At 40.3% G+C, this 27,053-nt stretch overlaps 1 protein-coding gene across 6 annotated transcripts in view; it reads left to right on the top strand.

Annotated features, from left to right (window-relative positions):
• The window catches only part of EXD3 (exonuclease 3'-5' domain containing 3), a 334,835-nt gene that overhangs the window by 74,856 nt on the left and 232,926 nt on the right, over positions 1-27,053 (top strand). For 2 of the 6 annotated variants that reach the window (XM_026073356.1, XM_026073357.1), the window contains exons 1-4: positions 3,304-4,179; positions 19,624-19,688; positions 23,933-24,100; positions 25,399-25,566. In XM_026073356.1, the coding sequence (XP_025929141.1) occupies positions 3,990-4,179; positions 19,624-19,688; positions 23,933-24,100; positions 25,399-25,566 (591 nt within the window). In that variant the 5' untranslated portion in view covers positions 3,304-3,989. Of the gene's footprint in view, positions 1-3,303; positions 4,180-7,258; positions 7,405-19,623; positions 19,689-23,929; positions 24,101-25,398; positions 25,567-27,053 lie in introns of those variants that run through there. The other 4 variants (XM_026073351.1, XM_026073353.1, XM_026073352.1 and 1 more) reach the window with 4 other exon arrangements.

Raw genomic sequence — 27,053 nt, 5'->3', positions numbered from 1 at the left:
TCACAAGGAGTAAAACTCATCTGGTTTTCCCTGAAGGAATTTGGAAGTCAGGCCTGTGCTGCGAACAGCAGATTTGCAGTCGAATGCGTGACTGTGTTGGGTTTTTGGCAGCTGTGATAACAGTAGACCGGTGCAGCTGGAATCGTGGTGGGCAAGGGGGGACTGCATGGATGTATAGCAGCTCCAGCTGCTTCTCATGGGGGATATTAGCAGTCCCCGTAGCCCCTGCTATCTCGTCTGTGCTTCCAGGGAGGGACTGAGAGATGGATTCCCAGAGCTGCTGATACCAGGCTAGAAAAAGTGAGAAGTAGCTGTTAAAATAGAGCCATAGTGATGTGGACGGGAGGGAGATCTCAATCAAGCACGTGCTCTCACTTCTTCGGTTCTGTTGGAAGACCTTGAGTAAGTGGCTTCACTCTTGGTGCCTCTACCTTTGTGTGAAAAGTGCAGCATTTGTCTGTCTTAAAAAGAATCTGGAAAGACTGTTAGGGCTTAAATTAAAATGGTAGGTCCGTCCTAATAAGAAATAACAGTAGTTTATAGCCTGAGGTGCAACTCTTGAAGGAAACAAACACTTGCTCAATAGAAAAAAGGAAAAATATAAATATGAGGGGCTGTTATCTTCCAAGTAATATACACTGTTTCCAGGTCTTTATGGTAGTGCTTTCATTAAGCATGGCTACTTCTGGGTATGTCTTGGTAGCATCACTGATATGCAGAGAGGAAGGACTGCAGTGGTCACAGTAGCCGCTGTAAAAGGACTGTATTTGGAAGATCAATACATTCTTGGCTGAGTGCAAGTCTGGTAAATGGGGTGGGTTTCAAAGATCTTTATTTCACGTGTCTTAAAGAAGAGGAGGTGGGGGGGAAGTCGTAGTGAAGGGGAGGATCCAGCTGGAAAGGACTGGAGATAACCACAGCTCGCAACATCGTGTGGAGAATGTTGGGTTCCTCTGGTAGCTCTGTGTAGAGCTCGGTGATCTTTTTGCATTGCTTGGCCAAGGAGACCGGTGCAGACTTGCTCATGTATTCATTTTAGTACTTCCCAGAGGTCCAAAGCCAACTTTTTTGCCTTTGAACCAGCTGTGAGTGATTATAGCTCATAAAAGCTATGCAACTCCTGGATGGAGGATGCTCTAGAGAGCAAAAAGAATTGTTAAAGATGAGTATTGCGACAGTGCAGCAGACACTGTGGGCTTTGGTCTTTTAATCCCTAGCAACTGTGTTTTGCTCTCCTTTAAGTCTACCTTGTTCTACTCCCCACTGCTCACTTGTTTAGATATTACCAAGTCCATGAATTTATTACCATTCACTTCAATATGGGATTGTACTCATTTTCTATTTTGAGATGCTTTGCATTCTCTGTTATGGTGTCATTATTCCAGCCATGTGCTCAAATAGATCTGTGGTGGCCAATGTACTGTAAGGAGAAGTCTTGTTAATATCTTGTCTTTAGCTTCAGCCTCTGTCTCTAAGACTGTGCAATGAAATAATCATACTTTTGAATGATCAGAGCAATGTGGCTTTCTTCCATGGGATATGAGGAAATGCAGAATAAATATTAATATTTTAAATTGTATGTGTATTTTAAATAGGCAAAGCTTGAATAACTATATAGGTGGAAAAACTGCTCTTCCATGTTTCAAAGTGAACAGAGACCTAAAACCAAAATTTTTATCAGTATAAATTTATGTCTAAGGCTGAAGCCTGAGGAGATTTTGAGTCCAGTTCATGGTAGTTCTTAATAGGAATGAATCCTCAGGAAATTTGACTGAACCATGCTATTCTTTTGCTTTGTTTTTTTGTTTGATTCCTTGTAAACCATTCTGCTGAGTGGCTTTATGCTCCAAAGGCTTCCTAAAGCATAGAGGGATGTCCCACCTGCAGCTTCCCTCTTCCCTGTGGTATCTTCCTTGTTGAGTCCTCCGTTCTTCCCACTGCTCCTGTGAGACAGCAGCTTACACTGATTTTTTCCGAGCTGTTTCTTTTAGGTTTTTCTAATATACCCGTCTCTAAGTGTCCCTTAGCCTCTCTCCTTGCCTGTGGGGAGTCTGTTTCCCCTTTTCCCACACGCAGGGGAGTGATGTATTAAACCAAATGCGAGTTAACACCAGATGCTCTGTGATACTGTTCAGCTAGTTCCTGCTTTCATTATTATTAGTTTGGCCTACAGCTAGAAGTTTCTAGCCAAGTGCATTGCCTGTGCATACAGGTGATGAGAGCACAGTTGTGAACATCAGTACCTTTCCCATGCTCCAGATCCACAACTGACTAATGCTGTTGTGCTTTTGGGGTCTGAGCTAGTTTTCTGCTTTTAACTGCACTGTGTTATTTGGCTGTRCCAGCTTGCTGTACCCTAACTTGCTTAGTGATTGCAGCACCATCATCTGCCATGTGATCTTGACATGCTGTAAGTTCCCTAATTGGTTAAATTGTGATAAGGAGTGGTAAGGCACCTTCTCAGGCATTTAAAATGCTCCAAAGTATCCGAGATGATTACTCAGATTGAGCGAAAGCTCTTGGGCCTCTGTAGAGCCGGCCCTGAGCGCAGGCTCCTGCTTGTCCGTGGTGCTCATTGCCGCAGGCTGCTTTACAGTCGAGCCTGGCATCTGTATGTAGCAGTAGTACCATTGCCAAACCCTGATTCACGGTATCCCCATCCCATCAATCATCCTGCTGAAATGAATACGATGTTTGGAGGCAGCAAGATATTGCAGACTAAAGCTAGTTGGCAATATCTTGCAAACTAGCAAAGCTTTCTCAATTTTGATTCAGCAGCATAACACCATATCTCACACTATAAAGACTCTTTCCATTGGTATTCRTGGCTTGTACAGCAGCTTCTCAACCGTTTCCTGCAGGTTAGAAGGGAAAGAGTCTTTCCATGCATAATTTAATCACATCCAGCAGTTCATCGTTTGGTTTCTTTTTTTTCCACAGAAATTCTATAACATGTTGTTACTTAAATCGTATACTTTTAGAAATGTCAGTAAGCTTGCTTATCTTGTTCATTCAGATAAACACCTCTCGACATCCTGTTTTTCTTATGTCATACGAACAGGAAGAGAACGATTGTTTGAGATGTGCGTCAGTCAGAATTGTAACCAGGCAGTCACATTACCCTCCCCATTTACCATAGAAACCAGCAAATCTCTTCAAATACATTGGTGGTATGTTGACAGGTAGCCTCTCTTTTATACTTCCCAAGAGCTGTAACTAAACAAGTTATATTTTTATATATATATATATATATATATATGGTAGAACCTCTCAAATATATATGTATTTTTATTTTATCTAAGGTAAGAGGGTACACCTATGAATTTTGTGAGTAAGTATTGCTACTTTTATCTTAAGTAGCTGTGGTATCTGTTTCTGTCCCATACCTACTGTTAGAAACACTGAAAAATCAGAGTTGCACAGTCTAAAGAACTGGAAAAGTTTTTGCCTGAGCCTGCTTGTAGCATCTATAACTTGTTATAGAGAAAAATTTTTTGAGCTAGCCAGCTTATGAAAAAGCATTTGGCTATTTTGCAGTCACTTAAAGGTAACCTGGAGACCTTTACGTGTGTAAGGAACAGATTTAGAGTTTGGGGCACCTTTTGGAGGAATCGATAGTGTTCTTGGCACCTCTGGACAGGATTTTTGAAAGCAGCAAAGGGAGCGAAGGTACTTCTGAAGAAGACAAGATTTGAAGATTTTTTTCTCTGGCAATATTTAGTATCAGTATTGGTGACAGAGTTTCTACCATGACTATCTGGGATGTAATTAGCTAGAGGAAGAAGTAATTTTACCATATTTTCTTTTTAAAGTAAAAAAAGTAATAACTCCACTCTGCACATGGAGAGCCTGATTCTCACGCATCCATCAATTCAGATTCAGCATGGACAAATGGGTCTTTTCAACTTTGTTTACTTGAGTCTTTTAATTACATTATGTAACCTGAAGGAAAGCTCAAAAGTTAGTTTACAAGATACATTTTTGATTAGATGAAAGCTTCAATGTTTTTTTTCAAATTGGTGTTTAAGCAAATCACTTCCAGTTCAAGAAAGGCAACATACTGTCCCACAAGAGCATGCACTGTGGATGCTCCTGTCCTTTCCCTGCAGCTGTTATTTCACAGCCCATCTCCATGCGGAGGAAGAGGGAGGAAGAGAAGAGGAGGAATGCATGAAACTGGTAAGACTGTCTGAGACCTCATCTCTTGTAACCACAAGCTGAAGAGCAGAAAATGAGCCAGGTGTGACTGTGGGTAGTTGGGGAATATGGTGGGGCTAAGGTGACTTTTCCAAAGAGCCTGTGCCAGCAGTGCTTTGCAGAAGGAGGAGCACTACACTTAAGGCTTTCTATTTGGCTTGCTGTTTACCACCAAACAGCATAAAAATAAACCATGTCTTCCATTTGTTGAAGTGTGGTTGGCCACTGGCTGCAGAGTAGAAGCAAGTAAGGATGGAGCTACCCAAAATATAGTCTGTCTAATTCATATACATCTATATTTACAAAAAAAAAAAAAAAAAAAAATCCAGAGGTAAAAAGTGCAGACACATCTGTTTCAGTTTTCTGTATCTTTCCTCCCAGCAGATGTGTTAAATTTTGAAATACCCATGCATTTTACTGCAAGGGAGGAAGGCACTAAATATCTGCTATAGTTCCAAGGTTGGGGTTTTGTTTTTTTTTTTGGTTTGTTTGATTTTGTGGTTTTTCGTGTTTTTTGTTCTGTTTTTTTGTTTTTTAGTAGCTGGAAAAGGTTCATACAGACTTTCCTATATGCTCGATGAAGAGGAACTCTCCCACAAATATTGGAAAGCTGTGAAATTCAAAGACAGTACGCTGAAAGCAGTAAGCTGCAGAATGCAGTGCGTTCTTAAATATCTCAGCCTCGTTCTGATAGTCATGCCTTCTTYTTGATTCTGTCTTTGTCAGGTAATCAGACAATAAAAGCTGTAGGTATTTTCTGTGCTAGAAAAGCTAGTTTCCGTTATAATTTCAAGAGGCGAATCCAGGCTCTAAGAACCACCATTAATTTGAGTTTTTACACAGCTGACAGCTTTAGTTTTTGTTAGTCAATTTGTGTTCTGAGAAGAGAATTATAACTATTATGATAACCTTCTTCCAGAAAGAAAATATGCCCGAAAACTTGGAGGTACTGTCTATCACAGTGCTGCAGTCTGTCTTTTTTTTCTCTTTTTCTACCTGGAGAAATCTGGTCAGTGTAGTAAGAGCTACAAAACCAGGGTTTTTTTTTGTTTTTTTTTAAATAAAAAGTCCAAAATTATATGGAAAGAACATCAGAAGGGGATCCACTTGTGATGTAATTCCTGCTTTCCCAACATGTAGTTCTGCCATTATCTTCCCATCTTAAGCAGACCTTGGCAGTGTTTTTCAGCAGTCTAGTGGAGGGGTTTACAAGTCATTCCATTACAGGTGAGATGCAGCCCTAAGCCCAAGTGAGAAAGCTCTGCTGGACCTTCATTGGCTTCTCTAAACAGGCCTCACAGCCTTACAACATGTGACAAATTATTCCTATCCTCCTTTGTGAAACAAGTTTTGGAGTGTCTTTTGAGCATTTTGTTAAGGTTATTTATTAGCACAACTTTATAGAAAGCTAACATGAGCCCTAAGGTGAAATTTTCACTCATTTAAGCCAGAATTAAGCAGGAATAAAAACTGGGTAAAAAAGTTAAGATGCAGACGAGTCCAGTGAAGTGCTTCCTCTGGTGGTGCCTGTAGAAATTTTGGTGTCAGCTTTGCTGGATGAGAATCTTATAGAGTTTTCCTTTCAAAGAGATATTTTGATTTAAAGCTTTTGCTAAAATCGGTTGGTGTCACTTGACTGGAATAGATTAATTTGCACTAACATTTTCAGCTGAAGATCTGACCTTTTGTGCTGGAGTAGTGAAAATGGACCATATGCTTTCAGCAATATATTTGATCATGTATTTAAACACACAGTTTAAATACTTTGCTAACATCAGCTCTAACAGGCAAAAGCTTCTATTTCACCTTCTATTTTTAACAACAATTTAATTTGCATTTGGATGCTTTTAAAACAAAACTTCCTTGAAACTGATAACATCTTTAGTCATCTAAATGATCTTGGCTAGTACAGCAAAAAAATATGAATTTCTTCTTTACTGAAATGGTTATTTTACTATGTTTCTGAATTGCCAACATAAAAGCTAAAGCATTCTTCAGGGTTAAGTTGTCTTTCTCAGGTGTAACCTGCCCATTTCTTGGGGCTATCCAGCTAAACATGAAAACAGATTTTGTGTTTGATATTAAATACATGCATCATCTTTACAAATTCTGAACCAGTTTTTCACTACAAGTAAAAGAGTAAATTACTACTAGTTTGTTAGTGAGTTATCAAATTTTGCTGGTTTTCCTGGGAAAGCTTGGATACAAAAGGTTGGGAACAGGTGGTCCATTGGATGTTAATGGGAAGTGTCTTTGTTGGACTTGCTTGTCTYGCTTTGCCTGAACCTCCTAAGTCATCCAACATCATTATGGCAGCTGCCTCTTGTGTAGCATCAGAGAGAGTTGGGTATATTTTAGGTGAGTGATTTTTATACCTTTTTTGAAACTGTGACAGTTTTTAGATTGTTCATCTTGCGTGACCTATGAGTTTGCAATTCACAGATTCACTTCTTTAAGGACAAGGGTTTGAGGAGATGAATTCCAGACTTTGAGTGTTCATTCACTCTCCTGTACCAAGAAAAAGAGCAGCTGTCAATAATTCAAAATGATTAGTAACTTTTTAGTTCATGTTAACTATTGTAGCCCATTCTTCTTCACCTGCCTTGGAAGAACTGAGCTGCTGCCAGACTTTTAGTTACCTGTTGCTCAGCTGGGGTCAATGCTTGCAGCCAATAATTTGACTGGTCCCATCTCTGTGTTGTGGCACAAGGTGCTGCTGAGTCACGAAGGATTGAGTAGGTATTGACTGCTTTCAAAAATTAGTGGTTGAAGTGAATTGAAGGTCGCAGCTTGGGAATACTTTTCTAAATGTAAGGGCAGCTGGACTACAAAGTCCTTGAAAATATTTTTGCTGAGAGCAGAAATGTTGTTAATTGGAATGAGGAAAGTATGTTCCTTCTACCCTTTCCTTAAGGACTTCCTCCCTACAGAAAGCATTCTGCTTCTGGGATATGGAATCCCTTAGAAACTGTGGTTTTGATTATTCAAGCAGCTAGAGATACAGAAATAGAAACCTTCTGAAGGTAGGAGAATTTGAATTCCATTGGTGTGTTTTACCTAGCTGATATGGATGAAGCCTTCAGCGCTTTTGATCCAGCGAAGGGCCTGATTGCCTGTCCATACCAGTGAAGTGCAGCAGTATGAGCATATACATCTGCCTCAGAAAAGGAGAGATTCTGGCCCGGATTTCGTATCTGCTGTACTTAGGTAGGTAGAAGTGAGGAACTGACAGGAGAAAGTAGTGGGAATGACATTTAAACAAGAATCAGACAAAAGTTACTGTTTTAAAAGAAGGTTGGTAGGCTTCAAAACACGTACTAGGACCTTTTAGTATTAATCGTTTGTTTTACTGAGCTACTAGGAGAGACAGTTAAAAGCAATTAGTTTTAGAACCTGGGGATTTCCAGAGATGTCTGGAGAGGGGGAATTTTTTTTTTTTTTTTTTTTTAAGCTTTATGATAGTACTAAGCATCAGATACTTTTTTCCTGAATTATAGTTAGGTCTACTAAACTGCAGCTGTTTAGCTGTTTATCCCCTGGCAAGGATATTCTCAGTGCTGACCAGCAAAAAAATTACTGGAATATATAAAAAGTTGCCCTTTTTACCCTGGACAGTATCAGTTTTCTTGATTTTTGTTGCAGGGTTTATGGGTTTGACAGGAGAAATTGTTGGTTTTCCAGAATATGTTCTTTTTCCTTGAGTTTTCATTTCTGTGAAGTTGTTCTTAACTTAATATAGGGACATTCACTTATATGCTAGCATTATGACAGGTCTCCTCTGTTCTTAGATTAGTAGGCTTGATGAGGTGCGATAAGACTGAGCACCGAACCCTTCCAGTGATTAGATGTGATAAATGGCTACGTCCACAGCATTGAGTTTAATGAGTGCTTCCAGGAGTATGACGACTTGCTCTTCACCCTTCCCTCCTCAACACTGAGGCATTTTATAGGAAAAGAAAATATTTCTATGTATCACTGAAAAAATGTATGAAGCTGATGGCTAAAAATGAGTAAAAGTAACTTTGCTGAATTTGGGGAGAAAAAATATTTAACAAAGAAACCGTTGTTTTCAGTGAAATGGACTTAAAAAGAATGCAGGAGCCATGATTTTAGCAGGATAGGGGTCCACCCAGCTCAGTGTATCCTCTTTGATTGTGGCTGGTGGTGAATATGTTAGGACAGGGTGTTAAAGATCAGAAGGGAAATACACAGGTACCCTTCCCTCCAGCATGTGGAGGGAACTTCCATTAGCCAGAAAGTAAGTATCTTTCTATGTCAGAAACTATTGCCATCTCTCTGTTTAATGGCCCTTGACGTTGGGGTCATAGCTCATGTAACAGATGAGGAAAGCCATTAAAAGTATTGCTAATTACATGGAAAAGGTTAAGAGTCAGGGGGGTTTTTTAGGCTTTTATTAGATTTCGCTACCTGCCTCGAAAGCAAATTTTTAGTGCCATTTTTAGAATTGCCTACTTTATGTAAAAATAGTTGCACTTTTCCTTGTAAAGCCAGGGTGTATTTCTGAACGTGTCTTCTGTTTAAAGTGAAGATCGGCACACATGTTTGCTGCGGTGGTGTAAGGTGCTCTCCTCTGTCGCAATGCAAGAGGAAGGGGTGTTCATCTCTGCCACACATCTGCACAGTAGTGCTAGGGTCTTTCCAGCACCGGGTAACTTTTTGATTATACTTCATTTTTATTTCTCTGGTTGACACCAGCTCCAGTGCCGTGTGACTATCATTTCATTGAATGTTGTTGTCTTTCTGAAGGGCATCTTTTGCTCGCATGCCATTTGCAGTACATAGTGTTGTGTGGGTTTTTTGTTGTTGTTGTTGTTTTTGTGGGTTTTTTTGGTCAGCCTTTATTTCAGATGCATCTATGCACTAAGTTGGTGAGAAAATGTGAGTGCGTGTTCTCGGCTGACATGGGGAGGGGAGGAAGGGGTCCTGGTCTGGAGTAGTAAGGTATATGAGCATGCAGGGGTGAAGGTGCATTGAATCTGCTTGCCTTAAACTGAGCCTTTTGATAAGTAACTTGCCTTTCCCTTCATTGATTAAAAAAAAAAAAAAAGTGCTAATAAAATAAGAGGAAAATGCTATTGGCTGTTCTGCCCGGACAAGCAAGCCTTTTATTTTAATGAGTGCATTTTGTCTGATCTGTGTTTTTGGAGGGAGGAGGGGRAAAAAAAAAAAAGAATTCTAGCCAGTATGGAAACAAAACCCATGGTTATTTGTAAGGATTGTTTTATAAGAAGCATATGTGTGCTGTATTATTCTTTTGCCTGAAGTGTGGGGATTGTTTGCAGTTGGGAGGTTGCCTTAGAAGAATGTGAACTTCTGACTCACCGAGAAATAGAGCATATATTTGCAAAATTGTGAGGTTTCCTATTATATATTTCATAACTTGAATTTCTCAGAATGGAAGGGATATATTTTGCCATTAGTAAAAGAATGACTTTTACTACCATTGAGAAAGAAAGGATTCTTTTTCTARAAGTACTTGTTTTGCTTTCAAAAGTGGTGTGTTCTTTAAAGAACCTGTCTCTTCACTCTCCTTTATTTTATTTATATATATGTGTGTGTGTGTGTATACATATATACACACACACACACCCCTTGTCCATTCCACTTTAGCTGATGTGCTCTGTCTCCTTCCCAGTTTTATTCTACTCCCTTTCCTCATTTCCTTTTTCCTCTCTCTGTCATGGCAATTTCTCTTTTTCAGTGATCTGCCTTTGCAACTCATTCTCCACTGTATTTCTATTTGGTCTCTAAATTTTGACTTTTCCATGACCATGAACTAGTCAGCAGTGTGTAGAGCAAATTCTAGCAGAATATTCTGATGTCCGGAAGAGATGGGTTCAGCTAATGACACCTGAGGAACTCCAGTGCTTCTCTCCAGAAGAATCAAGTGAGAAACATGAAATCAGCACTGAATGGGTTAGCAGGATGCTTTGTGATAAACTTCTAAAAGGATACTGGAGAAAATAARAGTAGTGCCAACCCTGTGATATTGTACTGCATGTTGTCACATTAATACAGTACATCAAAATCAGTGACTACAATGTAGGTATAGCCAACCCATACCTCCCTATCTTACATCCAAGTTACATAATTACATTACTTAGATGCTTTTATTTAATCAGGTGGCACCGGAAGACAAGCTCTTAGATGCCAACCCCATTTCCCCCCCCCCCCGCCCCAAATCAAGCAAAATATTTCCTGCTGAGTGAAACAAACATCTCATGAGCTTTTCCCCGTGCTTTTAATACAAGGAGGAAACTGAGGTGGGGATAATCCTGATGGGTTGACCTGACTTAATTTCAGTTCAGCTAGCCAGTGAACCAAAACCATAAATCGATCGTGCAGTTCTAAATAGACCATGGACCGCACTGTGGWAGTGCATTTGGTGATGCCAACATCTTTCTTTCAATAATGAGCCTAGCCACAGTGTGTTTTATTGCTTGTAGAAGGACAACAGGGGAGACCCAGCTGTGGTCCGTGGGCCATGGCTGTAGAAATCCTCTCCTGCAGCAAATGGGAGATGACAGTCACCTAAAGCGAAGACAGGAATGGGAAGGAAACAGGGCTGGGAGAAATGTGTCAGGAACGGTCACAGCTGGTGTCAAGCTGAGAAATAAGAACTGTAGTTAGATGAGGATTCTGCCATGGAAAATGAACTGATGCTGCTAATCAGGTGATTACAAACCAGTAACTTACCTGATTTTGTTGTTTTCTCCTGACTGAAGTGGAGATAGCTCCAATGGGTATGCTAGTGCAGAAGGTGAATCTGAATGTGTGAATGAGGACTTGGAGGAACAAGTAATGAATGCTTTTCCTTCAGTGGGATCTGGACTCCCAGACCTCCCAAAAGGATAAATCTTTAATGTTAAAATTACAGGGGAGGTGTGTGGGGTGGGGGGGTTTTAAGACTGCGGTAACTGTGTGTGGTTACTTCCCTTTAAGATCTGAAGCAGTCTGGGCGGTGGAGTTCAAAAGCCCTGTCGATTAGAAAGTTGTAACTAAAATTGGAAACTGAGCCAAAGGCTGAAGTGAACCAGACATACCTTATAAAGAAGGACCCTCTCTGTGCTGTTACCTCATTTCCTTATTGTTTGAATCCGGTTAAACCAACATAGTTAGGCATTAAAAAGCATATTTGTCTTTTGTGGGAGACAAATTTAAGGAATAGTAGCTGGGCATGGTGAGTGAGCTTTGGAGCTCTGAAAACTGTGCTTAAAGAAAAGCAGTTTATTGCTTTGGGAAAAAAATAGTTTTGTGACATCTGATCCTTCTGTAAATTTTGCACTGGAGAGTTCGGTGGTGGGATATAATTACCATTTGAATTGATCCGACTCTTAGGGCAGCATTCCTCTGCCTGTCTGCAGACAGACGCTGGTGCTGTAGACACTTCCTTGTGAGCTAATAACTCTGGAGTGCTTTTAGTCTTAGTGGAAATCTCATCAGTACAGTCAGTGGAGATTCAGATGACTCACTGAGTGCTTAGCCCTTAGTCATAGCGTTCTTGGAAATGAAGTGGTATTGTTCCTGGAAAAATCAGTTCCTCCTAAGACACAGAATCAGTGATGAGAAAGTGTCAGAGCCATCAACCCCCCTCCTTGGTGCAGGTACATCCTGAAATAGGAATAGACATTTGATCAGACAAATTGCACTCTAACATGCCTGTTTTTTTCTCCCTTGAGTGTGAAGAAAGTCTCTGGTGTCTAGCTCAGGGGTAGATGCTAAATGTATGTGCCTGGATGCCACTTCATGTTACTACCCTGTAACAGTTTAGGAGAATTTGGAGATTTCCCTTTAAAGTTGCCTAACAGTGTGATTAACTCTTTAATGTATTCCATGCAACTGCTGTATTTTGTGCTGTAGAATATCCTGGGCTCAGTAGAAAACCTCACTGATGATGAGCCATCTCTTTTCCTCTTTCTTTCGTGACATGTTGTGAATAAGTTAGTATTCCTTCCACTTGTAAGTGCAAAACCTGCCAGTCTTCAAAACAGTGCTGATTTACATTTAAGAGTAACCTGCAGGAGTGGAGAAGGATACACTGGAAGTTTGTCCTTGTCGTGGTGTTCTTGGAATGGGAGTGATATTCCTGAAAAAATCTCTCTCTCTCAGAACAGCAGATTCTGTAGTGACAAAGTGCCTAAGAGTCATAGGCTCCCTCGGTTCAGGTGAACTTCTAGGTCGGAGCAGAAGGTGATATGGAGTCTCCGTAGATAGTTGATGGGGAGTTGTCTCTGCTGCTTCCATGATGGTGGTTCTTGTTTGAGCCAGGGACACTGAGGTACCATGTGCTTGAATGGTGGGCTAGGGAGAAGAGCTTTATGCAGTCCTCACTGTCAGTCTTGCAATCTCTCCTGTAAAACCTGACTCCAAAAGCTTAGAGAAACAGCCTTCCCTCCCTCTGGGTGGGGAAAAGGAATTTACAGAAGAAAGGTTTCCAGAAAGGCTTTTTTTTACCTGTCTGTAGGGTTTCCAGAGTACATTTTCTGCACAGGCCCGTACTTGCTTTCCACTCCCTAAGAGTATATTTGTTGAGATTTAGTTTTGGAAGAAGTCTTGTGGGCAYTGGGCCCCTAGGTGCTTCAGCAGCACCCACAGACATTCACTTAAACATGAAGAATATGGGTTGGCCCAGCAGCTATSGCTGGTAAGTGGTTCCAGACCTCACTGAAGCAACATCTGTTTTGTGGGCATGGATGTATAAAGGGAATATAGTGCAAACACAGCAGTTGTGTGGTAGGCACTGCCCTTCCTTTGGTCCTAATCTTGTTAACATGGTTTATCTGTAGTTTGGAGCTGTGCCTTCTTGGTTGCTTCTTGAGTTGTTTGGGTTTTGATTCTTTGTAGGGAGACTTCATACTGGGCAAAACTACATTTTTATTTACCTCTTCTCCTCATCCCCAGTTATAACTTACTCACTAAAGTGCTGTGTCTATTCAGCAAAACTCTTTGCGACTTTTATATTCAAGAAAGTGAATTGAATGAGCACACTGAAAAAAATGTCAGAGTTGCAGAAAACAGTGGCTGTCTTAGCTGTACTCTTGTATCAGCATGAATGCAAAATAAGCAGGGGTTGCATTTCATTGTGGATAAAGTAGGAAATACGATCTTTGGCACTGTTTGGAAAAATATGGGCAAATTATGACTATCCCATTAAATGTCATTTAGAACACATGTTCTTAAGAAGTGCAGAATGGATTGGTGCAAGTGGAATGGAACAGTAATAATGAGAAAGCCACTTCTCAGTGTTGTACCTTTTAAGTCCTAATCAGCTCAGTATTAGGAAACAGAGTTCTGCCTGGGTCTTTTGCAGATTCTGATGCACTAGTTATTCTTCTCTGTTCCTTTCCTCTGAAACCAGGGAAGAGCTACGGCTTTGCCATGAGGTTACTTTCTAATTGGATACAACTACTACTGAAGTACAACATTTTTTTCGAAAGGAACAGTAAAAAGCCAAGAGTTCCACAAAGTTCCCAGCTTTTGGGAATGTCTTTCATAAGGGGGCAGTGGGTGGTTTCTGTCATTTGATTTCTAACAGTTTTCAGAGCCCTTTCCTGATTTAGTTCCTGGATTTGTCAGAGGCCTCGTCTCATGCTGCTGACAGAGCATTAAGCATCTCTTGAATGGCAAGTCTTCAGCACAAGACAGGGATGTTGTGACAGGACCCAACAGTTTTGTGATACCATCATCTTAATTTCAAAAAAGAAGTGATGAATCCATCTCAGATCTGTTTTGACAGATGACCATGAGTTCTAGTATGTATGATATCTTTATCCACACCACTGGTTATTCAGCATGTTAGTTATCTCTCCCCAGACTCTGGAGTAAGTCCAAATAAGAACAAATTATTGAAAAAGCTTCCTACAAAGCAGAAGGTGAATGGAACTCCCATGACCTACTGTCTAATATCCACGTACTCATGTGTCCATACTTTTCCTGAAGTCTTTCTGCTTATTTTAAAATAATATAGCAGTTAATATAGCACTTCTTTTGTACCCTCATTGTATCTACTTCTTCTTAGTGAGTTTTTGTGTGAAATTACAAGCCGGAGTTTCACAATGCATACTGTAGAATGTAATACCTGTATATTCCAAAATTGCTCTTGTGTATTTTAAATGTCATTTCACTTGCATTACATGCATTTATTGTAGGGTTGAAGGTACAATTGTAAAGAGAGGTATACAATTCACATTGACAAGAGAAGTTCTGGATGGAATCATTTCTCAAAATCAAAAATATTTAAACAAGGTTGGAACTTATTTTTAAGTGTACTCATTAAAAGCAGGCACAGCAAAAAAAAAAACAACTTAGAAGGTGTAAAAATCTGACTTCCTACGGAGGATTTATTTTTATCTTTTTAGTTAAATTAACCTTTTAGAGTTTCAAAACTTGTCACCAGAAAATGTATCTGTTCATTTTTTGCATCATCCAAGTGATGATATTTCTGATCCCTAACAGCCTTCTCTTCTGTAAATTTAGCACACTTTTGGTGTGAAATACAAGACGTTTTCTGAAAAACTGTTGAAAAAGTAGGTTTGGATAAAAGTCTTTGATTAATCTTTGATTTACTTAGTGTGCTCCTTGATGGGTTTCAGATGTAATCATGGCATTTGAAAGTACACAGCTTTGGGTGTACCCATCTGTTGTTGAAACATGAGCTTGACTACTGAATAGCTCTGCTCCCCCCCGCCTTCAGATATGTATTGCCTATGCATTTGTATCACAGAATCACAGAATGAATCACAGGATAGTTGAGGTTGGCAGGGACCTCTGAAGATCATCTAGTGCAACCCCCTGCTCCATCATAGTGAGCTAGAGCAGGGTGCCCAGGAGTAGATTGCCCATATATTTTAATTCTTAAGTGCAAATATGCTAGCTAYGGATATGGTGACATTGAAATGTCTAAACCTTTATTTTCCTTTCAGAAAAATATCTCAAATCCTTGTTCAGTTTAACAGAAGTTTTCACAGAGGACAGATTTTGGGGATTTATGGGGGAGGAGGCAAAAATAAATAAATAAATAAATAAAATTCAGTGATTATTTACTGGGTGGATTGTACTTGTTGCATATTTCTTGTTATATATTCCATTAAATATTTATTAAAATCCTGTTAATTTGCAAGGCAGCAATATAAGCTGTCTTTGCCTAAAGAAGACTTAAACATTATTGTTCTTGACCTTTTCCGTCCTTGAATTTCAGCTGTAATTGACTGTTTAGTTGATGTGATCCTGTGTTTCAGTCAATTTTTTTCCTTTTTTCTTTTTTTTCTTTTTTTTCTTTTTTTTTTTTACATTCTGTAACTTTTAATTAGTTCACCATAATTCTTTTGCGTCTCAGGCTATGGGACGTTTAATGCCTTTTGACACAAAGAAAAAGTGTTGAGAGATTTTTTTCATTGGTAAATTCCTCCTTTGGGGTTTGATGTCTCACTCTTGCCATGCAATATGCACAAGTAGCCTCAGTCAGAAAGTGGCTTTCTCTTGCCAGTGCATTTCAGCAGAGTCAGTGAATAATGCAGGAGAATTTTGCAAGGACACAATACCAAAACCACTGCTTTACCTCATCAGCCTGCGGGCACCACTTTTGTTGTGATCGCAGCAGGTTTCGAGTGATCTATGCACAAAGGAAGAAAGAGAATGAACAGGGCGAAGTTCATGGCTTTCCTCAAAGACACTTTTCTAACTCAAAAATATAAGCCTTGTGGTTTTATGGTTTTGAAATGTAACCACAGATATTGAGAACTGGAAAAGATTTGATTTACCATCTTCCCTGCTTTTGTTACCAGATTCAGGGTGGGGAAGATTTATTTTCATAATTAAAAATGGGGAAAGCAAACATGTTACTGTCAAAATTTTTAAAACAGGAACATAACTGTCAGATGAAGAAATCTAGTTCATTTGCCTTTACGGAGTGAGCGCAGAGTTGTCTCTCTCAGATCTCTGGTGTTATAGTCTTATTTTGGTGAGGCTTTGTTAGATCTTTTATGGTCTACAGCCCCCTTCTTTTGGAGCTGTGAAGGAAGGGGCAGATCAGTATCAGACTAAGCAAGTTCTCTTTGAGGTTGATCTAGGAGCTGAGGCTGCTGGGAACACTTCTCAGACTTTCAGACTTGGAGCGTGGTAGACCTGGCCATGCTTCTGCTGCTCTTCAGGGGTGCATAGCTGAGAGCAAAGAGGGACAGCATCTGCCACACTGAATTTTTACTCTACTTCGTATGGCCTCATCCTTGTTTTGTTTGTTTTGCTCATGCAGGCCTTGAATGACCCATTTGCTAATAGTTGGGTATCTCTTTGGCATGTAAGAGTCTCTGCAGAGTTTAACTTTTCTTTAAAAGTAAAGATTCTGGGTGTTCTTGATATGTGGAATGCGAAGGAATTTTTCTGGCGTTCATGACCTATCCCTTGCTCTTGCAGACGTGTCTGCATATGTTCTGTAGCCTTTTAATAAGTGTAGCAAGCTTTATCGTAGTAATTGCTGTTTCTTACTCTTATTGCTGTGGCTGGAGTCTGTTCCAGGATTTTCTCATTCAGATATTTAGAGACTGTCTTCTTATTTGAGCCCAGATGTATTTGTGGTTCGATTAGAACTGTTTGGTTTGCAGTCGCTTTGTTCTCTTTCTTCCCTTGTATTTCTTCCTCTCTCCCTCTTACGTTGAGCAATCGTCTGCTCTCCAGATTCGTTCTGGAAGGCTTGGAAACTCTTTGTTAGGTTCTGTTGTGCTTGGACATCCTGGCATTAGTTTCCTGCTGCTTCTTGGTTCTTTCTCAGATGTGGGTGAGCAGGCTCATAGCTGATACTCTAGCTGGGAATGTAACAGTATTGTTGTTGCTTCAGTGTTCCTACCAAAGACAATAACTTCTATTTCTTAGGGGTGCCAGGAAGACCAAGGAGAGACCAGTCCTCCAAAGTGGTTCTGGTTGAAGAACAGATGAATTCTTCATTCCTTTTAGTAGGCAAAGAGATGTCAAACTTCACATTTTTATCTTTTTTCTTAGGTGGAGAGTAGCTAGATACAATAGTTCAAGATCCAGTGTGAACTCCAGCATTTTTTCCACTGTGGTGGGACAAGGCAAAAGAATAATGTTGCTTTGTACTCTCATTTGTTTTGCTCTAGAAGTATCTGCCGTAGCTACTGGTTATTTTGTTATGTTAAGCCTTTGACTGCATTTCACCCTTAGGTTTTGCAAGGTAAAGATGGAACTGGAACTGTTACTGACACTAATGTGAAGCAGTCTCTATTTCGGCATTCTCTCCTCATTTTATCCTTGTTCTGGAGAATCAAGGGAGTTGCCTCCTCCTTCAATACAGACAGAAGAGAGAGCAAAACAGGTTGCCTTTTCTTCAGGTCATCCTAGAAGATGCTGCCTAGTTGCACACCACATTGAATGCCTTTTACCCACCCCTCAATTATATTATTTTTGAGGGGTAAGGGAGGAAGGGGGATGTTCTATATCTGCCTGTGGTTGCACACTGCCATGCTGGCAACATACTGAGCCATTTAAAATGGACTGGAGAGACAGTTTTCATGCTTCTACGTATTGAAACAGCGGTGAGATTATCTTTCAGTTACCGGGTGGTTCAGTAGGAAAAATGTCACCTAAGCAAAGGGCTTGTGTTGTTGATTCAGGCTGAGAAAGCTTTTTAACAAGTTGAATTATGGGCTGTATCTGAGGTGAAACACTGCTTTCCTAACTGCTCTCATTTCCTGTATTCCAGATTGTTCGCTGCATTAATTACAGTTCAGATTTACAGTGTATTTAGTTACACACTGGGTTGCATTCTGTTTTTTTTTTTTTTTTTTTTTTTCTCGCAAATGAATATAAATGTCTTTTGGAGTTAAGCCGAGTGCATATATGCATGCATACACACATGGGCTGAATTTGACTGTTAGTTGCTAATTTTGTGGGGAATGGGGATCTGGTGTTTTTTTTTGTTGTTGTTGTCTTTTGTTGTAAAAAGAGACTTTTCTCTTTCCAAGGAGAGTCGGTAGCTGAGAAAAGCCAGTTTTTTGGAGAGCTCAAGTTTTCAGAAAAGCCAGAGATGAGAAAATATTATCTTATGAATAGTAAATTTGGCATTTTTAATTTGACCTGTTTCCCAGAGTTTACTAGGTAATGGGGATACTGTCATTCTCCTGGCTCAAGCAGTAATCTGCTTGCTACTTAAAATATTTTATAGGTACTGTGCTTCAGAGCTTAGCTGGATAAGGCTGAGCTTTTCACGCTTGAAGTAACTTTTTGTGACCCGAAATATGAAGTGAGATAGAGTAATAAGTGAGAAACCTAACATCTTCATATCATCCATTTAGGAACTGTAGAGTGCAGAAGGTGATTTAAAGGATGTTTCTTTTTCAGGTTAACATTTTTCTTTTGGCTCTATGAAAATATAACAGGAGCTGCGTAAAGTGTATGAGGAAWGTTTTTTGAGAATTCATTCAGATTTTTAAAGTCTTCATATTTAAACTGCTCATGCCACAGATTTCCACTCAAAATATTCTGAGAAGTTTAAGTAAATGATCATGAATTAAATAGAGCCAGAGAAGTAAAAACATTATTGCTTTTAAAATTAAATATGTCAAAACATTTGTTTCAGAAATACTGTTTTTATTGACTTGGTGAATAATAATAGATACAAAATAGCAACAGTGTGTAAGTTTTCAATTAAGCAGGCAAAAAGTAAAAGAGAAAAAATTCCAAATAACCATTTTCTGAAATATTCGATTTTTTTTCTTTTTTTAAGCTTGATCCTAATCACAGCAACCTTTCATCTTTCCTTCTTCCTTGAACCTGGTCTTGCCAGAATCGCATCAAACCCCCAGCATAGCTGGCCCAGCGTGGCCTGGCGTTTCCGACCCCGTAGCCAAGTCTCTTCTGCAGTTGCCAGGCATCTGCTGATCTTGCAGACAAATTCACCCACTCACATCTTCCAGCCACAGGTTGGAATGAGGTTAACGCRTTAGAGCTGTTTCACTAATAATTAGTGGATATTGATAATCCTTTCTAAGCTGTGCAAGAAGCTGACTCTTCTAGGACCATTTTGTTTTAATATTAAAAAGGGGGAGATGAGGCGAGAGACGAGTGTGGATGTATTTGATGTGAGGCAGCAGCACGATTTAGTTGTAAATGAACCAATATAGGTTTTCAGGATTTGCGCTCTTGCGGGTGTGGGTGTTTAGTTAAAGCTGTGCATGGATGATGATAGGGTTTCGGAGCGATGGATTTTAGCGCTTTAATCCTGACTGGCAGTTGGAAGGGTGGTGGTTTCAAGCACAGTGGCGCAGAGTAGCCGATTTCTCTTCAGCCGAACAATGCACCAGTGTGTCTAGGCTGCCTGTACAGAGCCAATAAATCTGTTTTGTTTTTGTTTTTTCTCCCCCTTCTCTCTCTCTCTCTTTTCCCTTCCTCCAGGCCAGGACCCACTGCTATTGCTGAAAACCCTTCAGCTTCTCTGGACAAAGAAAGAGATGAAGAAGGTAAGGCTGGGCAGTTGCACCTCCCCTCCGTGCTGCAGTTAATGACTGCATGCAGAGCATGTCCAGGCGCAGAGCCCGTGGGTCAGACCTGCAATTCTTCACGATTGCTTTCAGTGCCAGTGCGCAGGGGAAGGACCTTTGCCTTTGCAGCGAGCTGTGAAAAGAAAAGGTAGCTCTGTGTGACGTGAAACAGTTAAGGGGCACATATAAAAGAGTTGAAGTTTACAGGGGCTGAGTTGCAGGAAAAAAAAAAATAAATCAAAGTTGCTTTTGTCTTCTTTTAAACACGTTTTTATCCATTAAACAGAATATCTTTGGGTTGAGGAGTATTTCTAGTAGCTAAAAAGGAGAGGGTTGAAGTCAATAGAAGTGCAGTCTTTGCCAAGTGGATTGATATTGAGACCTTTGTGTTCATGACATTTTACTCTTTTTTTCTATTTGGTTTGGTTTTGTCTTTTGGAGCAGTGAAAGCAATTCACACTGCCTCGCTAAAATTAGTGTTATATTTTTATACAGGCCCCTATGGGCTCTGTGTGGAGAATTTCTCATAGGGAGCAAAATATACTTCATCTAAATCTGGGAGCTTGAAAACTAAGAAAAACATTAGATGTATTGGCTTAGTGTCAAGCTGCTCATGTTTAACTCTGTTTTGTGCAGGCAGGTTAATAGCTGTAATTTTTTTTTTTTTTCTGAAGGACCCAAGAACATGTGGCTCACAGTGTAGCCACGTGGGCTTTATCCAATGCACCGTGTGAAATGGCTAGCGAGTCCAGTTGTGTACGTGCTCCATCCTAGGTATCTGAAATGTTTAGTCAGTGTCCTTTTCTGCCACATGTAGACTTTCCATTACTGACAGTCTGTGGTTCCCAGCCCAAATAATCAGGCAGCTAGACGCACAGCATGAGAGGTGTCTTTCAAATGGTCAGTTACTAACATAGACTTGAGCTCAGCAACTGTGAAGCCTTGGGCTCTCTCTCAAGTTTTGTTAGAGTTGGACAAAAAAACATTATTTGTTAGGTCTCAAGGGCATTTAATTCCACAAAATCAACAGTAGGGAAGAATAATCATCAGAATCTCTATACTGTGTAAACTGGGATGTGTGTGGATTGTGAAGAAAAATACTCTGAAAAAGGCAGAGCCTCCCATCGATACATCTTTGGGCAGAGGGCACCGCAGCTTTTTTGCTGAGTGTGGAAAAGGTGGAGGATCCCCATGAGTCATGCTTGCAGCTTAGCTTATTCAGGTTGTTTGCTTTTGGGATTGTCATCCTGGTAAAATGCATGACTTTAGGTGGCTTGCCAGGAGCTCCTGATCATTTTGAGAAGGGCACGCTGACTGTGCACAGTGCAGCTTCACAGTGGGGCAGGTTTGGCCTCGTTGGATCCCCCTTTAGACTGCACTACATGGCTGCGCATGCAGGCAAAACCATGCTTTTGAAACTGGAAGGTGCATTTCTGGACCACTAAGGAAGGTCTTTTTAGTGAGATGAGGAGGGATGTAGTGGCACCAGGTGATGGTGCAGCAGCAGCTGGCTCTAAGGTAGGGAGCACAGCGTGGATGTCCCCCATGGTTTCTGACACATGCCCACCACGCTAGCACTGAGATGACCTACTCAGTGTTGAGGGCATTGCCATCCTTCAAACATGCAATGCACTCATAGCAGTTGCAGCCGCTTTTGAGGACTGAAGCGGGGGAACCTGCTGCCCTACTCCTCTGAAGTTATTTCAAGGTGTGTGGTGTTGCTGTTGTCCTAAGTAAATCAGTATCTAGCCTTCCAGTGATGGGAACTGAAGGAAGTTGACTTAAATACAACTCAGCTTGCTCCACTGACATTTAAATGGCGGTGACCTTCTTTCCCTTCACTGTGTGGATGTGAGTGAATATGATGTATTAACTGGTGTGAATCAGTTTCCATTATTTGGTGCCCTTTTGTCTCAAATCAGTGAATGTGAGCAGGGTTCCTATCTGTGACAGGACCCTGATTCTGAGACATAGTTTTAAAAATTGACCATTTTCTACATAGGAAAGACAGTGTTGGAATAACAAGCGCCTGAACTTTGTAACTAGAAATAAGGAGCCAAAACTGCATGAAGGAGTGTGAAGTTTGAGCATCAGCAAAATATTCCTACTCCCATGATTTGTTAGGCTTTGGAAAAGCCCCCAAGAGCATGTAAGCCCTGCCATGGGAATTGATTGAAATGGAAGTGCCAATTATACATTGGAGAGGAATCCTTCACTGACAGAGGGATGAGCCAGGCAACACAACACTCTTTTCTCTCTGATTTAGATGTCTCAAGCAGATATTATTATTATTATTATTATTATTATTAATATTTGAACAGTACATACCATTAGCTGAAGCCTTTGGATTTCGAGGAAGTTTTGAAGAAGGCTTCCCCCCACCCCCCTTAAAAAATCTAAATGCTCTGAAATCAAAACTCGTTCTAGATATGTTGTTACTGCTCTTGCCAGTGCTGTAAGTGTTTGGAGATACTCTGTGTGTGAAAACAGACTTGCACTCTCATAAGGCTTGTTGTCCACTGTAGACCATCCTGCCAAAGCCCAAATTTGGTTTCCAGCTGAAGGAGGAGACGAGCTGTGCGGTGAAAGCTCTTGTTCAGTCTAAATGTGCTGAAGTGGGGCTTTGGGGGGAAAAAGAAAGAAGAAGGGAGGCCATTTATACACAGTGCAATTTACTTGGCCAGTTGCTTTGTTTTCCTTTGGCTGTTGTGTTGGATATTTGTGGTTGGATAAGAGCTTGCCTGTTCCTTCTGCTGAATCTTGCAGTGAAGTTGGAGCCCTATGTTTAACATCACAATTTCTTGCCACAGGGAAAAATACTTAAGAGGGAGAAAACTGTTATCTAAAGTCACATCTTTGTTAGTCATCAGCTTTTTCATGCTGCATTTTATGATTTAGTGAGAAAGAAGCAGTTTCTGTCATAAATGATACATTTTGTGGGTTTTTCCCAACATGAAAGAGACTATGGAAAATAACCATCTCCCAGTAAATATTTTAGATGAAAAGAAAAAGAAAAATCATTGGCAAACTTTCTCTAGATTTTCCTTTGTCTTCCATATCATTCTTCAAACTGTATCTTGTTTCCATTGGAAGTTGCAACTGGGACCATCATATACAGTAAATTACAAGAGCTGGCTGCAAGCAGGAATGAGCATCTTTAGGATTTTGCTTTTTAGCCAGGAAAGAAAGAGAGCAGCTGCCTATAGTGATTTCTTGTTTTCTGTCTCTGCTTTTGCCTTGCTCTACGCCAGTACATGTACCATGTGGTGAAAGGTCCTGTGTGGGTACTGAAGGATGCCACTTGTTCACCCTGCCAACCCTGCGAGCTCCTTGGAAACTACTTCTAATGTAAACATTATAAAGATATTGCTTAGTACTGCTAATTTATCACTTCTACCAGATGGGTAGTAAGTAGCCTATTAACATTCACAAAGTGAGTGTTCAATTCCTTCACATTTCTAAACACATCATCCTGGGATTCCTGAGATTTATGGCGTGGAGTTTTCCCATGTTCCCAAACTCTTAGCCCTGCCTTACGTTTTGCCGAGGTGTGCGGTGTCTGACACACAGGGGCGGCAGGTAGTCTACAGCAGATACCTTGCCCAGGTAGGTCTGGAGAAAAGGAGAATAGATTTACAAAATGGCAGTCTGGGTTTTGAACTCTGCTTCATTCTTTTCATTCTTGTATGCAAAATCTGAGCTATTTCAGTACTCCCAGATATTCCGTTAGGGTGAAGCGCATTTATGCCCTTGTGGCAGAAGTGGGTTTGAGGTCAAATATGAAAGTTGGTGGTACAAGAATGGGGAGGTAGTTTTATTTACTTTATTACTTGTAGGTCTGTTAGAAGGTAAGTAGGTTTTGAGCTCTGGTATCTATCTTTATTGCCATTTTCCTAATAACACCCCTTTCTCCAGCTCACTTCTTTTCTCCCCCTCCCCCAAATCCCAAGCCCCTTTGTCTGCCCCACAGAACAACTTCTCTGTCTTTATGGGATAATTAGTGTGGACAATTGCTGCTTTTCCCATTGGGTTTGAGGTGCAGTGAGCCATGAAGGAATCTGTAATGACATGAAAAGTCACTGGAGGCACGGATGGTGGCTGAATAGCAACAGTTACCTCTCTGAATAGATTAAATTAAAAAAATAAAGCTTTGTGTTCAGTTGGGGGAAGGGAGGATTCACTAATCTTTTTGTACATGACAATGTGTTTTTGTATCTCAGCAGCTCAAGGAAGAAATCAGGCGGGGCTTTGCAGGACTGGAGGACCCATTGGCAGGACTCCTGGACATGCTGGAGGACAGCAGTGATTGGAAGGGGAAGGGGCATTCCCTGGGGTATTACATCACCAGTGAGTTGCAGCTTTGGATAAAAGAGCATCCTGCTGTTCAACAGGTTAGAAAAAGAGAGCAAGAGAGACTCTGGAGAAAAGAAAGGACAATTGATTTTAATGTCCCTAAAGTGTTCCTAGTTTCACTTCATTCCATAGTCCAGTGTCTTTTCTGTAGTCTCATATGAGTGCAATATGACTTGGTGGTAAAATTCGTACCGTGATGCTGTCATCTGGTGATGTTGGCCTGAAAAATGAAATGACATTAAAAGCTGTGATGCCACAGTACCTTTCTGTTTCCCCTCCCAAGCTGGGATTTCCATCTTTCCAGATAAAACCACTTTGAGCATGGATCTTTCAGTCTTTGCCTGGCTGGACTTTCCCACTGGAGCTTACGTCTCTGCCGTCAGGATAAAACCAATTGCAGTAATCTAATCTGCATATTCTTCCAGTTCTGCAAATAGAAGCCAGTTACTGTACTATTGCTTAACTCTTGCCATATGGTGGGGAGCTTTTATCATTCAGAATGCAGAAAATGGTAACAATATGACTTTTCAGCAGCTGAATGATTAGCTTTGTAACACTGGGTCATCAGATTATATGCCCTAATGTTTACCATTCCTTATGCCTTCTTATATTCTGACCTCATGAGATTCTCCCTTGTTCTGTGCTGTTACTTCTGAGCTGTTAGGTACTTCTGTATTTGTGTTGTTTCATTTTCCACTTTTCCAAATGGCTCTCTTTCGATACTGATCTCTATCAAGATTCTCAAAGATCACTGCCAGTACATTATCTGTGATATTGCAGTTAAGAGCTACTGGTGCTGAAATTCCTGTGTCCTAAGAGAATGATCACGTAGGAACACAATGATGAATAATTGCATTTCTGCATCTTACTATGGCGCTTTTGCTTTTCCTGACCTTCTTGCACCCAGGAACAAGGCTGGGAATGAAAATTGTGTTGTTACGCATGATAGGTGAGATCAGCGTTGAGGGGAGTTGGTAGATTCAAAGATTTTTTAGCTGGGAACTAGAGGGGAGAATTTTTAAATAGCTGTGTTAGTAAAAGAGGGCAATTTTCCAGTTTCATATTTGCCTTTTGTACAAGGCCATGTGCCTTTTCCAGAATTATCCCGCAAATGTTTAATGTTTTTAAATTGGATGCTGTGAAAAAAATGTGTATCATATTGTTCTGATTTCTGCATGCAGACTCCGTGGGGAAATTGGAGAATCCATTCCCAAGGAATTGGCCTTTTCCACTGTTTAAACAAGCTGCATTTTCAACTGCCATTGAATTGTAGCCATCTTGACTAAATCTGTGTTTGATTTTTTTAWTTTTWTTTTTTATTTATTTWTTTTTTAAGTCTGGCATGAAGCTGAAGAAGCTACAGGCTCGTGTATTCAGAATACTAGCCCAGTGCCCAACTAATCTTCATGACCCTCTGATTAGCATTTACCAGCTCCATACAGCAGACCGGAACTATTTGCTTGGACATGTCAGTCACCTTTATCACAAGGGTGATTACAAAGAGGTGGGTTGTGTCTTTCAAATAAACTTACATTCTCAGCTCTCTAGTTCTCTGTTAATGTCTGTATCCATTTTTGGATGCATTTCAGTGTAAATTCCATTTCATCACAGCAGCTGCACACTGTGAGTGGTAAAGCTTAGTATGGCCTTCTGATGTACATGAGTAGACTGTCTTCAACCTCATTTTTTCTAATGACTGAGTACAGAATGCCAGTGAATCCTTCCTCCACCCTTTTCTTGACCTTTGAAAGTAATGGGTTAATAGGGTTTAATTTGGAGAATTTAAGAGGATGGTTGTGTACTTTTTTGTGTTCCTTAGCCTTGGTAAGAAAAGAAGGGATTTTAGTAGGTGGTCATAGACCTGCTGTGGTAACTCCAGTCTGCCTACATCAAGAAAGGTTTGAAAAAYCTCTCTGTTCCCAAGCGATTACTCTAACCAAAGGGGCTTCCCAGTTCAGGGAGGTCTGAAGCCTCTTAACACTTGAGGCTCATGGCCAAAATGTGTCAGTGTTAGTACTCATGGAGTACTGGCTGACACTGGCAGGAGTTCACCAAAACCCAAATTTGATATTTTACCCTGTGGCTTAGGGTACTTCCAGCATCTCTGACATCACTGTGATGTCCAGATATTCTTGAGAGTGTTCTCATGAGCAAAACACACTATTGTAATGTTTAAAAAAACCTTTCTCATAGGGAAATAAGTCACTTTGTGTAAAACAACCTACTCTTTTTTAAAATTTTGAAGAAAGGTTTTTTTAATCCTATTCTTCAGCAAAACATAATTTCCAAGAGAGCTCTGAATTCTATTCCAGGTGATTTCTGAATACAGAACCAAGGATAATTCATATTTGATTAGAAGTTCACAGAGCTACTTGTGACTTGTTTTTTGCTCAGTAAGTCTTTGAGCATGAGTGTTTGAAAATACTAAAAGAAACAGTATTTGACTATATTTAAGTGTGATTTTTAAATTCACGGCCCAACAAAAATTTATTGTTTTCTTTTAGAAATGCAGTTCTAGAAAGAAGGTCTGGTTTTGGAAAGGTCTAAATTTTTTGGTAACATTGTTTTTGTTGTTCCCTCCTTTCACAGAAAAGCTCATTTACTCATTACTCAGTGTGAAGTACAGGGAACCTCAACTGGTGAAAACCCTTAGCCATAACTTTCTTCTAGTTATGTTGTTACCAGAAGGGTGAATAGAATTGTCTTCAAGAATGACAGTCATGTAGCAAGAAATCTTTTATTCCTGTTGGGACAGATCATAACTAAACCCCCAAAACCTGGAACTAGGGCACTGAGCATTTGCAGTGGACTGTGACATGTCTGTTCATCCTGTGATTCCCTGTCTTTCAGATGGGACCGTAAACCAGATTCAAATGTAAGATTCTTGGCTCTTTTCCCTCTTGCCCGCAATGACAGCAATCCTTATAAGCCGTTAATGTCATTGTTTTCTGTCCCATTTTCTATATTTGGAATAAGGCACTAAACTTTTAT

This window comes from Apteryx rowi, unplaced genomic scaffold, assembly GCF_003343035.1.
Source record: "Apteryx rowi isolate R43461 unplaced genomic scaffold, aptRow1 scaffold_367, whole genome shotgun sequence".
NCBI classification, from domain to species: domain Eukaryota; kingdom Metazoa; phylum Chordata; class Aves; order Apterygiformes; family Apterygidae; genus Apteryx; species Apteryx rowi.
Note: the sequence above shows the minus strand (reverse complement) of the source record. Positions and strands in the feature narration are given on the sequence as shown.